We start from the raw sequence: 16163 nt of genomic DNA on the forward strand, positions 1-16163 counted from the left end.
ATTTTGTTCATATGTTCATATTTTCATAATGCACACTTCATATCCACATTCCCAAGCATCTTGCTTTTTTTCCTTCTTTTTTTAATATGTCTTCCACTCCAAACAATCCCTTTGTTTGTTTATTGGTTCAGGTCAAAGCTGTAGTAGTTTGGCTTCATGTTTCAGATATCATCTGGAAAATTTGTTTCTGGACTAATGCTGCCAGTTTAAATCCTAAAGGCGCCTTGGGGAAAAGACTTGAGCAGGCGTCTTGTTACTCCTAAAAATAGCAGCATGCGGATCCTGCACCGTTTCCTCACACCCGGAGGAGGACAAAAAAAAATCACCAATCCGGTCAGGTGATGGAAGAGGAGTAGTTCTCACCCGGATTTCATCAACCCATTACACTGTCCTGTAGTTGCAAATGCTGACAGAGTAGAAAGCTGAGTATTTCGTTCAGTCACAGCGGTTACCAATTTGGGAAGAGAGAAGAGGAACATCTGTCTGTCTTTCTCTGTGCCTTTTTTTTAAAAAATAGAGCATCTAAAGAACAGCAGCCGGTTCCTCATCAAGTCAGAAGGTAAGGAGAAAACCGTCTAGTTCTAAAGAACTGTCTGTTTTAGTACGCATGGGTTTAATGCACTTTAGCACTTCTACATATGAACTACACGTTTTAAGGCGCAAAAGAACTTGTTCAGCATCTGGGAGTTGTGAGACAGGAATAAAAAGGTGTTAAACGTGTTCGTAAAACGGAGGTGTGTGAGTAAAGCTGCTGATACAGGAGACTGTTCAGTGATTTCTAATCCGTCTTTTTTTTTGTTTTTGTTTTGAAGCATTTCTCCTTTCTTCGCATGATCACGCGTTTCATTACTGAAGTGTCATTTACGCGTTAGGTGTTTTAGTGGCTGCGCGTCAATGTTATGCGCTCTAGCGCAAACAGAAAAGACACATGTTGCGCATTTATTTATCTCGACCACTGTGAGTCGTGTATACAGTCCATTACACTGTATTAGTCTTATTATTATTATTATTATTATTAGTGCTCCAGCACATCTGCTTTGGAGTACTCGCTCTGAGGACTCATGCACAGCGCTTTGCACGCACCATCCTCAAATCCCCAAGCACAGCTTATTAAAATTCCACTAATGACCTTACGTTTCGCATCTCTTCTTTTCTCTTCGTCTTTCTGGGTTAAGATGTAAATGAATACCCTGTTGCATTGTCTGGAATTTCTAAAAGCATGTGCAATACCATAGTGCAAATCTGGCACCCAGTAGTAGGCTATAATCCATGTAAAGGCTATGAGATCATCCCTTCTGTAAATTCAGAAGGTGGTTCCTCCGTTTTTTGGTTCGTGTGTCACAGCTTACGTCGGCTGACACTCGGTGGAACCCCCCTCTTTCCTCCTCTCCTGGCTTTTTGTTCGCTCGCTGTAGCTACAGTGGAGAGGGGGGTCGCGATTTTAGATGGAACAGAGCGACGTGCGCGGCGGATGCGTCTTTTTTATGTGAATGTGCATTGATGTAGGAGGCAATGTGGACGGGATAAGGTAAGATCATTGTTTCTGACATGTAAAAAAAAAAAACCTCAACAGCCTGGGTTTACGGTGATATCCATGAGAGGTGATTATTGTTGACTTGAGAGCAAGGCGCGCTTTTGAAACTCGCCGTTTTTGTGCACGCAGAAAGCTGTAGCTATTCATGTAGATTCCTGGGTGCTGAGAGAGGATCAGCTACACTGCGCTTCTTCTTACAAATGTCAACAATGAATGACCTGTGTGTAATCTCTCCATCTGTTTTCGCAGAGCCTTTATCTCATTACCTGGTACCTTTGTTTTGGATTTGGCAAGGATCTAAGAGAAGAAAGAGCTCAAACAACGGGGGGATTTTGAGTCCAGTTTAAATCGGGGAATTACGCGTCCAAACTGGGATCTATGAGCGCAAAAGTGGCGAAACCTAAAGAAGAAAAGGATGCTTCCAAGGGTAAGAGGCGAGGCTTGCGATGCTCGAGCGCTGCCTCTACATCCTTCGGTTTAAAGCGACCGTGGTTCTTCACCCTCCTCCCCCCACCCCAACTTCATTGCATTGTCCTTCCTGGCTTCTGAACACACACAAAATCAATATCGGCTTTTGTTGTCTATGCCATATACGATCATTTAATTTTAAGTTGCAAAAGATGGCTAATTGAATACCTATTGGCTTTCTGTGGTTAGTTAGATTTATTTAAACACACACACACACACACAGATACACACACAGACACCAAAATACTCATTCATTCTGTAGCATGCAGGAAGATGATAGCATCACTTTGATGTCGCTTTAATCGAACAGCTGTAATGTCACAGGTAGACGACCCTGTGGAATTCCCCACACGCACTTACAGTCGCAGGTTTCGGTAACCAGGCTGATCAATCAAAAATTCTGATCACACGATGCGATGACGCTGTGTGTTTACTGCGCAATGAGCCATTGCGTAAAAGCGATGTGCGCGGCGCGCGAGCCGACCGTAAACTGGCCCGCCATTGCCATGGCGACGGGGAGGCTGCGGGGTTGCCAGAGAAACCGAGGCTCTTTTTCGACCTCACGCGTTCTTCAGACACATTTTTTTTTTGCACGTTACAAATAAAAGGACACCACTGACCCAACAGCTGGGTTAAAATCCCTGACGATAACAATAGTCATGATGATGTCAGTTTAAAACAGGATTTTGAAATGTACTTACATTACTCTCTGCTCAGGCCAGCACACATGATCTGCTCAGACCATAGATAATATTCAGGATTGATGGAATTGCTGTGGATCTGTGGAAAACACCAGTGTACTCGCACACAGCATTGTGGCATTTTATCTCTACTGTTGCTGGCACATAGAAATGTATCCCCAGGGAAAACACTGTTTATTGGGAACTGCTGAAATAGTCAATGTCTCTATTCCTCCAGACAACAACTGTGGCCTTTTAAAATAGCTTTGATTATATGAAACCTTTGCGATAGAGTAGATCTTCTTTATAATTGAATTTCTTCTCACTGTTACGGCGTGTACTTCCAAACTCACAGTTATAGCACATAATGTATTTTCAGTTAGTTTCAAACCATGCAACAGTATAAAACTGAGAATGTTCTGGTTTGACAAATATGCCACCTATAATCATGCATTAGCTAATATCCCACTGACACCTGCATGCTCTAGAGCGGAGGGCTCAGGAATCATGCAGTGGATGTATGCTTATCTGGGCTGACAGCACATGGGGGACACTTAAGTGCCGCATATTTTCAGGTTGATGAATTGATCCAGACACAGAGCCAAAGCAATAGATATTCCTAGCACAGTTTAGAGAAGCTTTATTAATCATAAAGCAGCAGAGATGCTTTATGTTCTGCTCTGACACCTGCTCTAATCTACCATGCTGAGTGGCTGGCTGCTGCTACAGTGGAATTAAATTCCCCTGCTGTGGGAATGTAAGAAACACCTGAGGCAAATGTTGGACCACAAGTCCATATTACTACAGAAAAGCACTGAAGAGAGCTCATTCTTTAATTGTTCCTTTATGCCGTTTCCTTTTGCCAAAAAACCTGTAAAAAAAAAACCTAGCCTCGGAAGTGACTGCAAATATTTAGTCAATATCAAGCTATGATAAACTCTCACACTGCAGATCCTCATCAGAACTGATGTAAATCTGACAGCGTAGCCCTTGAGGAAGGCTCCATCTGCTTCAGAGACCTGCCACTTTGCATCACCACCCTGCTTACTGAAATGTTTGGGAAATTTTCTGGACCTGTCGCTTTTGCACATCACTAGACCCTGCCTGTTCTCAAGCTCCTATACATGTTCAGAAATGACAGGCACTGATTTTTTGACAGAGCAAATTCTTCACTCCTATTTAAATGGTGCTGCTGTGTTTGCCATTCATTTTTAACCGAGTAGCCTACAGCTAGTCAGCAAGGACACTTGTTGCTGAGCATGCAGGTCAAGAAGCTAATTTATTAACACTGCCTCATAATAACAAGCCACAAAGTAACCCATTTTGATTAATTAGCATTTTATACCTTTATTACTTTCGATTTAGTGCTTGTCATCATAAATTATATTAAAAATTCCACAGTATGGCACTTTAAGTTCAACAACTGGCTGCTTATTTAAGCTAATTGTGTAATGTCACTTCACTTACTGTAATATTTACTATAATTATTATAATGCTAGTTTGTGGGCTAGCCACTGGGGTTCTAGCAAATGGTGGCTTAGTGTTTAGCACATTTGCCTCACACCTCTAGGGTTGGGAGTTCAAATCCCACTGCCGCCCTGTGTGTGTGTTCTCCTCGTGTTTTGGGGGTTTCCGGGTACTCCAGTTTCCTCCCTCAGTCTAAAGACAGTCCCCTTTACCCTGTCTAGGATAAGTGGTACAGAAAATGGATGGATGGTTCTGCTGTATCATTTGAGAAACTAAGCCACCTACAGTGCTGTGCAAAGGTCTTAAGCAACCTGCAGTATTTTATATAAATTTGGTCATACATGCCTGTTTTATTTTTAAACTAATCAGTGTTACAAAGAATTTTTTGAAGTTTGTTAAATAATGGTCCATACTGACAGCAGCAGCTCTAAAAGGCCCCTCAGTAAAGCTCTCTTTGGGTTGTGGTTGCAGTTTTATTTATAATAAATTTGTAAAGTCGTGTAATATACTGTACTGGCTTCGTTTAGTTTGGTATTGCCTTGATATTTTCTGGGATTTTACATGCAGAGAGGGAAAAATTATAACAAGTTCTCCAAATAGTCTGAAACAACCTACTAGCCAATTTCCTTAGAAAACTGCATGACAGTTTACCTAAGAGAATGCATGCAGTTATAAAAGCAAAGCAATTTATTATTATTATTGTTATTGGTTGTTTTACTGTTTACTGCTCAGTGTAGTCATTATTTTCATGCTTTCATTTTATTTTTGGAAAACATCTTAGCAAAAATTTCTTTAAATGTTCCAAAGAAGTTAGAAGCATAGTACTGTAGGTATTCTATTGCAAAGAACCCCAAAATTAAACACTTATGATACACCAATACATCAATACACCAATATGCATTCACTATATGGCCAAAAGTATGTGGACACCTAATCATAACACCCATATATGGGTCTTCCCCAAACTGTTGCCACAAAGTTGGAAGCTTACAATTGTCCAGAATATGTTTTTCTGTTGTACCATTAAGATTTCCTTTCACTGGAACTAAGGAGCACAAACCTGTTCCAGCATGACAATGCCCCTGTGCACAAAGCCAGCTCCATGAAGACATGAAAAACTCGAGTGTCCTGCACAGAGCCCTGACCTCAACCCCACTGAACACCTTTAGGATGAGCTGTATTGATGGCTGTGCACCAGGCCTTCTCTTCTGATTGGGCAAAATATGGGCAAATCCCCACAGCCACATTAAAAAATCTAGTGGAAAACCTTCCCAGAAGAATGGAGGCTGTTATAACAGCAAAGTGGGAGCAACTCAATATTAATGTCCATAGTTTTGGAATGGGATGTTCAATACTCAGACGTCCACATACTTTTGGCCATATAGTGTATATAGGTGTATGTTGAAACATAACCCTACTACAGCTGTGAAGACAGTCAGTGAGCCAGGACTATGATCCATACGTTAATGTTTATACTCTTTATAACACATTTAGTTCTGTTTCACTAATTTGTTTGGATGAGCAGCGCTCCAAGAGTGCTTATATTTAATATAACTGGGACATTTCACTGTTTGTATCACTTGACATGTCCGTGTTTGCCATGTAAAACTCCCATTCTAGCAACCGTCCTACTGAAAACATTACTAGAGTAGAGTTAGCGATGTCATTAGTGGACATGGCAAATAATACATTTTTCATGAATGTAACTTCTGAAGTAAAATATGAAAGCTTATAAGATGAAAATAAAAAAGGAAAAAGGGAAGCCAGTTTCACCAGATGCACATTTAAAGGGAATGTACAAACCATTATAAGCCAGTTAGTCGATGGGCAGTCAGTGAGTGTGGCTTCTTTGGGATCTATTTCAGTTCGCTGAGCAAAATGAAACATTATTTGGCCATATTGTGTCCGAAATGTCAGGTAGTCAATATTAATTTCTTATTTATAAAACTGCTGTATAAAACAATATCACACTTGCAATTGTGCGGTTATACTGAATATCAGCATGGCTGTGATTACCTGCGACCTGGTGCCTACAGCCGAATCACAGCTGTGCCGATATTCAATATAACCGCACTCTTGCGAAATTGCTTAAATAATGTGTGGCTATTTTGTGTTATTTATGGTGGGCTGCAGCCATACAAGTTAAAATGGCATTCTTTAAATCCTGTCTCTGGGCACACTGCAACATAAAAGTATGTAGAATCAGTGCCAGCTGTTTTGTGGGAACATTTAATTGTTTTTGTCATCTGTCGGAAAAGCCGGTGGCTTATTCATAAACTCTGCAAATACCTGCCTGGTGATGTGGGTGTAGTAATCTGAACAGCTCTCCATGTCTTCTGCTGGGAACAGTGATGTAAGCGGCCCTGAACTCAGTCTCTGCTCTCAGTCTCAGAGCAGCTTGATGAGGCACAGCACAATTTACTAGGCCATACCCCTCATCTTAAAAGATCACTACCTAATATTCTCTCCTTCTCTCCTTCTCAGCTTCCTGTTTTCCTGCAAGATGTATACTACTTCATTTAATACAGAATGTGCTAGAAAACAGCGTAGACTGCACATAAACCTAAGTAAAGTCTTCAGCCACCTCTACAAATTTTACAAAAGCTCTCTTATCCCAAGTGCATGTGACTAGCAGTGACTGAGGTTCTGTGCTTTGCCTCTAGAATGTTAACAACCCAACATTTTTTGAGTTAAAATATAGAACTGCATTAAGATTTAGGCCATTAGCCTAGATTATGCAAACATCTTGAAATTCATCACAAGGTACTGTGCACAAGCATGTCTTCTGCATTAGTGTATCAAAAGGAAGGAGCAAATTTTACTTTTCCAAACATTCATTTTCCAAAAAAAAAAAAAAAAAAAAATTCTGAAAGTTAAATGTTGCTAAAATTAAACATAGGAAGTTAAAGCTCATTTTTCAGACAGAAGCAAAGGGTGTTCATGCCTTTAAATTATTTAGCTTAACTTGTCATGATTTTTGATAGCATCTTCATTTTACAGATTTGTACACGTGCCTATGGCTTTTCCACAGTACTGTACAGTTCTGTGTATGAACTGTTACTTTGAGAGGATTACAGGATATTCAGATAATCACAATAATGGGTTTTACACAAATTGCATCTATGTACATTTCAATAACCACCAATTAGTAGTAGTGGATATGTGTTTCTTAGTGATTGGTAAACTGACTGTTGAAGGGACCGTTTAAATTTTAGAAACCTTTACCCTGCCATTTGTTTAGTTAGCGATAAGCCATCACAGTTACTGTGATTTGTAGTGAACTGTTTATATTGGCCAGTGAAAATTATATTACAAGAAAGAATTTCAGAGAACATCAGAATGGGTAATAAGGTGTCGTTGGTGTATAATATCTCATGTCAGATTCAGTCAGAGCAGTCATGCATACTGCTATTAACTTGGCCTTTTATTTTCTTTCTTACATTTCACCTCAGCATTGTATGCTGTATACTAATCCAGTGTTTTCCAACCTTTTACATCCATCCCATGTTTTTTAAGTGAAATCTCACAGTATACCATTAACATTGATCACTGAAAATGTGTTAAACATGCAATAGTGTTTAAGTTTACTATGAACCATGGCATAGCCCAATCACCAACAACAAAAAGAACTTAAAAATATAAAAGGCTGTATTTTTTAGGAGTGTAAACCTCAGGTTTCCACACAATACAATTTAAAGTCATAAGGCAACAGTTTGTTATTTAACGATAACGCTTAATCTGCTATGATAGGATACATCTCGAATTGGTTTAGTAGCCTCCGGTCGATAATGTGATCTGAATTTGTTCAGACTCTGGTGTAGGCCTACCATTAAATTCGAATGATGATGATGTAGAGTAAGACAAATCACCTTGTTATGGGCAAATCACCTTGCTAGCCCATGAAATTATTTGGACATCGGCCTAAAAATATTAATTATTTGTACTATTTTTTTTGATAATAATTGATTTGATTGTCGGTTGCATCAGTTAATTTCAGTCATTGCCTTTTAAACTGATACATCAATCCAAATCCTTGGATCATCACACTCCTAGTTTACCAACATTGTAAACTTGTTTAATTTTAAGTTTAGATATATAATATATAGCAACCATAAACAATAAAAATTATGGATGGTACCAAATAGAGTAAGACCTGGACCCCTGGCCAAAGTAATAGATGTTAAATTCAGCACAATTGTGGAGAAGCATCAATTCATGTTAAAGAAACAGTTGCTGTGTGCTTTAAAATGAGTCATAATGACTTGCAATATTATGTGTCTATCAGTGGCCTAGGAAACAAGGAGATAAAAATGGCAGGTGAGATCTTCATTAGGTTAGTCCAGAATGGGGAAATTCAAAATATGGGCTGTTTGGCTCCAGCCAAACTGTGAATCAGCAGGAAGGTCATGTTCAGTGCATGTTAATGCTGATAATACATACAGCTCATGCAGGTCAGAGTATGGACAGGTCACACAGACTTCATAATACTGCAGCTTTTACTTTATATTGATTTCACTGCTATTAAGATGTAAGTGTTTGTGGCATGATGGTATGATAAGGCATGTCTTATAGTCATATACTACATTTAGGTGCTATAAAGTTTGGATTCTGCAGTGCCTTAAGTCAGTTCAACAGTACATAACAAATTCCTGTTCCATACCATTCCTTGGTATTAAACATGAAATTTACATCAGTTATGACATAGCATGCTTGTTGCTTGTCATCTCTCTAGCAGTGATGATGCTGTGCCCATTGTTCCCTGCTGAAGGATGATGCCAAGATTGTATTTCTATAATTGCAGTGCCCACAGGGATTAGTATTACACAGCATAACTGGATTATAGTCTGTACAGCAAAGTTACAGTATAATGATACAAATGTTTATGAAAAGCTGGTCAACATGATAATTTGGTGCCCAATAAGAAAGAGGCTTGTACTCATGAATTGGCTCATTGCCCTTTATTTCAGCTGTTGCCTGCCAATATTTTAATTTTGACAAAGCCTTAATTTCTCCTTACTGTTTGTACATACTAGCAGCTGATATCTATGGAAATGAATCAGTTGTTTAAAATGATCTTCTACTCACTGTTCCCTGTGTTGGAAAATTAGAAGCACTACATAGTTATAGGAAACAGAATTCCTGATTGAAGTAAATGATTTTGGTATTTATAATGGGTTGGCTCATCACAATAGTCACATTCTGTTTCATAAACATGCACAACTCACTATCCATACAATCCGAAGGACATTAAGGTATCCAAGCTAAAAAAAAAAGAAAGAAAAAGAAACGTATGTGACTGTAGAAATGACTTTACAAAACAAATAAATCAGTGGAAAAATCTGAACAGATGATCTCAATGTCTTCCTCAGTGAAGTTACACATGAATCAAACCAAATACTGCAGTGCATTATGAGTATACACCGGCTGCTAGGGTACATCATTTGTACACTACTGCCTGTGGTGTATTGTAGGAATGAAAGAGAGCACTAGATATTCTCTACTACATCCCACAAAAATAGTGAAATGTCAATAGAATAGGGCATATGTTCAGAAAATGAAATTTGACACTGTTGTCATATAGGATATTACAAGAATTTGACACTGTGGTACAGTGGGTATTATTGCTGCCTCACAGCTCCAGGGCACATGGTTCGATCCTGAGCTCAGCTTAGTTTTTGTGGAGTTTCACATGTTCTTCTCTTGTCCACTTGGAGTTCCTTCAGGTTCTCCAGTTTCCCTCCCACCTCCCAAAAACATGCAGGTAGAATGGTAGCTCTAAATTGCCCCTAGGTATAGCTGGCCATGTTGTAGTCTGCATGGTACCCTGCGATGGACTGTCATCTCATCCAGGGTGTATTCTCACCTCTAGCCCAGTGTTGATAGGCTTGTACGCTCCAGATCCACTGTGACCCTGATCAGATTAAAGCAGTTACTGAAAATGATATGAATGAATGAGGACAGTTTGAGGTTGAAACGTTCCTTCAGCATTGCTCAAACAACTCCAGCCAATTTACTGTATGGCTAGGTCTAACATAGAATTTTATCCTAAAATTACATCCTGATGTACAGCACAGCAAATGACTCTTACTTTCCTCTCAGCAAAGCTTCCTCAGGCCATGCTGCCTGCTACAAAGATCTCTTTCACTCCTGTGTACTATAGTTCAATAGAGTGATCAATAAATCACCCCTGTGCCTTAAAAGCCACTTTTCACTTGCTGCAGGGTCTAAAGATTCACTAGAAACGTTTTTACACCTGCAAAAGGCTAAGCTGAGGTCACACAAGTAATTATGAGGAAACCAGAAATTTCTCTGCCTTACTACTGCAGCAGTATCTTCAGGATGCTAGCTGCTGCTGTAGCTGCTGCAGGAAGGAGGCAAAGTCAATGTGAAGCTGCTAGGAGTCAACATTATGATGACAAAGAGGTGTTAATAGACAGTTAAACTGAACACAAATAATATCTCTCTCTCTCTCTCTCTCTCTCTCTCTCTTTCTCTCTCTCTCTGCGTGTGTGTGTGTGTGTGTGTGTGTGAGGAAATGTACAATACCTTTTCTTGGCTCCACAGAACACTGTGTTGCTATGCAGGGATTAATGCCTGGTCTGAAAATGAACCAATTAAAGTTTTCTAAATTATGAAAATGATTAGCATAAAGTAGGAAAGTCAGAAGATAAGGCCTGACTGGTGTTCATAAACAAGCAGCTGGCAAAGCATAGACCATTTTGTTCCAGTGTTTATTGGTCAGGAGAGTAGCTGAAAATTGTATGAAAGGCTATTCAGAGGTGAAATGAACCATGGATATTGCCTCCGGTTGTCTGCTTAGTCTGATGAGCAGTGGCCATTTTCACCCCATACAAAGCACACTAACAGTGGAATTATGCTTCATCTGACTAACTTAAAATGAACCATAATAACTCCAGAATCTGATTTGATGCCTTGACTTCCATCAGTACTCAGCCTGACACATTTTGATGAAGCAAAGCCTGTGTAAATTTATATTATTAATTCCTGGAACAGCTTCAGACAAGCTTCGGAGACGAGACTACTTAAGCACCTGCATGCAGCTCAGTACAGACTGTCCACTGGAATGATTGTTTTTTTTCAGGCTAAGATCAGTAAATATTTACCAATTTATGCCCATGTTTTTGACCTCTGCCATGCTTTGCAATGGTCGTGAGCCCTAATGCTTTGACTAAGAATACTAATTAAAGCTCAGGTTTGGTCATGCGTGGCCTACACTGGACACTACTCTGAGAGTAAATTGCTCATAAACACATTGATCTGTGGCTCGCTCACAACGGCTCGAAATGGCTAGTTCATTAAACGTAGATGAACGGGAAGACGCTTCTAGAAATCAGCATCAGAAATGGTGAGGTTTGAAGCACCAACTCGAAGCATCACCTTGATTAAAGTAATCAAGTAACCTTTTTCTTTATAGTAGAACCATACTTTTGTTGTAGTTTTAGCACAGGTAAAATCAGCATCCTCTTATTCACATATACTATGATTGTCACTCCAAATCATTCAGTGCTTGTCATTTATCAGACTGTGTGGTACACCCAGCACAGTACAATGTAGTAATGCATTTAAAGGTAATTCCAAGAGATGAGTCTGTGTATAGTTTAAATGTTAACAATTTGCTTTTTGCATCATTGCTAAATGTGTTAATAATAACATTAAAGCCATCACATTCAGTACTTGCCACTGGATATGCGTAGATGTGCCTGTACATGTGTTTATGTGTTTAAGTGTTATTTGTGTGCGCATGTGGCTCTCCACTGGAGCGTTAACTGTGATGAGACCGTCTGTTTGTCACAGGGGAATGAGGCATTGTGAGAGGGACAGTTGCTATAAATAGTGGTCCAGCATCCATGTCTTTAAAGCTGATTTCACATAGTCTACAGTGATACACATGACGGGTGCAGCAGTGCTCCAGTGTTGTACAAGCACACTCTCAGGAGAGTAAATCATATTCATAATGAGATGTAGCCAAGCAAGAATAAGCCATACATGATGAGTTACATGGCCCCTATGGAGTTAAATCAGACTCACCAGAATTTGACCCTGAACCCTGACATGAATGAAAAGACATGAAATTTGATGTTATTGTACATTGGTACTGAAAATATTTGAATGTATTGGCTAAGACCCACAGTTTTGCCATATTGCAATGGGTCACTTTTGGTTGTTTTCTGGGCTTGGTCATTGGATGAAGGTTTTGCATATACTGTATTAGGGTTATCATAGCACGTAGATTTTTAAAGCTAAAAACCTTTATTCTGTAAGTGGTAAATGCGCAGTATATTATGTATGTGTGTGGGATGTGGTTATGATTAAAATGTAGTCAGTTAACAGGTGCAATAGTGTAACTGTAAAAATATAAATAACTGTGGTAAATGCATATGAAATTTAAAAAAAAAAATGCATTGCTTGGTTTGTGAGAGAATCTATAATAATGAACATTTTAAGACCTTGATGTTTATTTAAAAAAATGAAACTGCATATGTTTAATACTCCTTCATAAAAAGTTATCATTATCTTTCAAGCATTGCAATATATTTGGCAGTGGTAGTTATGATTTTGGTCTTTATTACACAGTTTGGAATTGGACAGGTTATATTGACCATTGGGCTGGTTTTGTGACAGAGCCCTGGCAACAAAAGGATCTACTGTATTGTTATTTAATAAGGTACAACATGGTGACTTGAATGGAGATTTAAATGAAGGTTTTCACAAAATATCATTTGTAGTTACAGGGGTTCAACCTGAGAAGCCATCACAGTGTCTGCTTCAGACATTTCACAGTTTCTGAATACTTATAATCATTATGTAAGTTAGATTCATCTTTGAAGATGAAGATTTGGTGTTGCATAAAATTTCAGCCACAATTACAGTTGTATCACTTTAGCCAGATTGGACACTAAGGCTGAGAAGAACCGTGTTTCTTCTCTTCTGTGAAATTGCATCCTGCGGAAGGTGTCAAATTCTTTTTAAAGCATGAATATTACATGCTTTCTTGCAAGCCCAGTGTCGCATATACTATAGAAAGCAGTCAAACATGGACTTAAAATACCTAGTACAGAAAACAGCATCGTAATTAGTTCGGCCATCTTAGAATTGTGCTACATGAGCTTTTTCAAAAAGCTATGATGTTACTAAAGCTTCTGCAGTGACAGTGCTTTCTGTGGATGGAATCAAGCAGACATCTGCAAGGCATCTAGTGTTGCTACTCGAAAGTAATGATCAGTGGCAAAAAGGCAGTGAGCCAGATCCATTCATTTATAAGTATTGGATTTAATAGCTGATCAGTTAATGTGTCTGTGTGTGGGAGGGGAGCAAATTCCTGTACAGCTGTGACTGTCCCATAAAGAAGTGTAGAGGTTGTAATCCTCTGTGCTTCTGCTGTTCTGCACTACCTGCATTCTTTTTTATTTTCTCTTTACAATCTTTTTCTTGTCTTGTGTATGCTTGAGCAAAATCTTTACACTGTGGTTCTAAAGTTATGCTGTCTTTTGTGGTTATAGAGGCAACAAGGTCCCACAAAGCTGTTTGTTAACCCCCTGGGTTTTCATAATTGAGTTTTTACTCTGTGAAAACTCTCTCTTTGTCAGAAGAGCTAGGAGCTTCCACTTAGCCAATCTGAGGAACTTGGTTGAAGCTCCGGTAAAAAGCATCCCTTGGTCAGGAGAGAGTTGTGAGTGAGGAGAATGTAAATATTTAAAGGGTTATAGCTGGCATGTGGTACACCCTCATGCACATTTGTAGGATCCATAAATCCTTAAAGGGTCATAAATGGTCTATGATACTTATTAGTCTATGATATTTATTTATTTATTACAAGTTTTAATTAATACTGTGTCCTGTGTTATTGACACTACTGCTTTCAGCAAATACTAATAAACCTTTTGACTTGTAGTCTTGAGAAATATAATCTAATAAAATTTTATTTGTGATTCATAACAGATTAAGTACAGTAAAATACTCCTTTGTGATGGACTAACCTTTCACACTGTAGACATATGTACACATTTACTGCAGCTATACCTGTTGTGCTGTTAAATGAGGATGTTGAAGTATAAAGTTGAGCGGTTGAGGGTTAAAGGACCAATACTGGTTCTCTGGCAGTCCTTGAATTTGAGCTGACAACTTTTATGATCATTAGTTCATGACCACTAAGCCACCACTATAATATTAAATGTATGTTGACAGGTATAGCAAAATGGTTGCATGTGTGACAAGCAACCCACCTGCACAGATTGTCATGCCTCTTCTTTTGAACCAATGCAGTAACCTAAAAACACATATAAACAGTGCTAAAGCCAGAGAAAAAGCCTAGCTCTCTGAGCCTACACATTTTGATGTGCCTATGGTTTGGAGGCCAGTGTTGCAGTAGGAGCTGTTTATGGTTTAATGACTGATGGATTTCTTTATGGTGTGGGTGGCCTTTGTTTGAGCTTCACACTGTGGTCCAGCACATTTCTCTGCTGGAGATCCTCATTAATGCACACCAGCCCCCAGTCTTTGCACCCACATACTGTATACACACTTTCATCCACAAATACCAACCCCAGAGAAAGATTCTATTTTCATCGTCACTATTCTAAATGTTTTGCTTCATAGCAAGATATATATTGCAATTGCATTACCACTTCATTAGATATGAAAAATAGATAGTAAAATTTTGTCAAATTATGTTTCTTAAACATTAACAATTGCATGTTTTCACTATTCTTCATTCATATTAAAAAGTTGATTTTAAAAAAACATGACAGGGCATGCTGTTATGGGAAAAGAACTATTGGGTGGTGTGATGCAGCTGAATGCAAAGCAGAGGACTAGTACCACCCCCGACCACTTACACCCATCATTCCCTCTCCAGGTTTGTCATGTTACCACAAAATTGCAAAGCTGAAAAATTACAGCTTTACCCCCTGACTGTTACAAAATACTGATGCTGACAGCTTACAATAATAATAATAATAACAATAATAATAATAATAATAATAATAATAATTAACATCTTCTTACAGATTTTCTTCACCATATCAACCATTATAATTTTTTACCCCTTTATGTGGAGGATCCACCATTATAGTCACAAGTTGTTGCTAAAGAAATGACAGTTTATTAGAACAAGCACATTAATATAAACCAAACTTAAACTAAATATAAAACATCACAACAATTTCAAAATATCAATCAATTGGTGTATGAACAGGACAGTTTATAATTATACTCTTGAATAAGCATTAACCGCAGCAAAATGGTATCACTTTTTGATCAATTATAAAATAAAAACAGTTAACCTGGCATGGAACGCAGTCTTTTAGACCTTTTTGACATAACCTGTCATTTAAAAATAGTGCTATTAAAAAATATTGCATATCTGTTGCTCACTGCAGCCAACAAACACTTTCTCACCAGGCAAACATGTATGTACTGAATATAGTTCATTAATGTTCTGCACTGTAAAGCATTCTTGGGTGTAAGAAAGCTGCTACTGAAATAAAATTTATAATAATTATTATTATTATCATCCGTCGCTGTTCTGTGCACTGTACTCTGAGGACAGATGGCCCTTCTGCTCCCCTGCAGCTCTTTCTGCTTCTTGGCTTTGTGTTCTCATCCTGCCCTGGCACACATTAATTCTAGCTCTTCTCTCTTTTCTGAGCTTCCTAACTTCATACATACCCACACAACATGAACACTGCTCCAGATGGCCTGACCCGCAGTCACAGGCTCCTGCCACTAATGCTAACCTAAGAAATGAAGTACATTGTTACATGGTTATTTATAAAGCTATTTTCATGAATTACTTCTTTAATTTACATCGCAAGGCTGGTAGCTACAAAATCGATCAGTGCGCTTACTCACGCTCAATGAATCTCAGGTTCACACTGACATGGGAAAGATAGCCTTCAGATACAGAGATACATAAAAATGGAAGGGGAGTGAATTGTGTCTCCCTGCACTAACCTGAACACAGGTTATTGTTAAGACACTGTCAGCCAGGTAGC

At 38.7% G+C, this 16163-nt stretch overlaps 1 protein-coding gene across 4 annotated transcripts in view; it reads left to right on the forward strand.

The window, feature by feature from the left end:
- The first annotated feature begins 366 nt into the window (after positions 1–366).
- fgf13a (fibroblast growth factor 13a) overlaps positions 367–16163 on the forward strand; it is a 103825-nt gene continuing 88028 nt past the window's right edge. The window contains exons 1-2 of one of the 4 annotated variants that reach the window (XM_034306180.2): positions 367–559; positions 1784–1961. In XM_034306180.2, coding sequence (XP_034162071.1) covers positions 1913–1961 — 49 coding nt within the window. In that variant the 5' untranslated portion in view covers positions 367–559; positions 1784–1912. Of the gene's footprint in view, positions 560–1341; positions 1529–1783; positions 1962–16163 lie in introns of those variants that run through there. The other 3 variants (XM_053235426.1, XM_026918445.3, XM_026918447.3) reach the window with 3 other exon arrangements.

This window comes from Pangasianodon hypophthalmus, chromosome 7, assembly GCF_027358585.1.
Source record: "Pangasianodon hypophthalmus isolate fPanHyp1 chromosome 7, fPanHyp1.pri, whole genome shotgun sequence".
In the NCBI taxonomy this organism is placed as follows: domain Eukaryota; kingdom Metazoa; phylum Chordata; class Actinopteri; order Siluriformes; family Pangasiidae; genus Pangasianodon; species Pangasianodon hypophthalmus.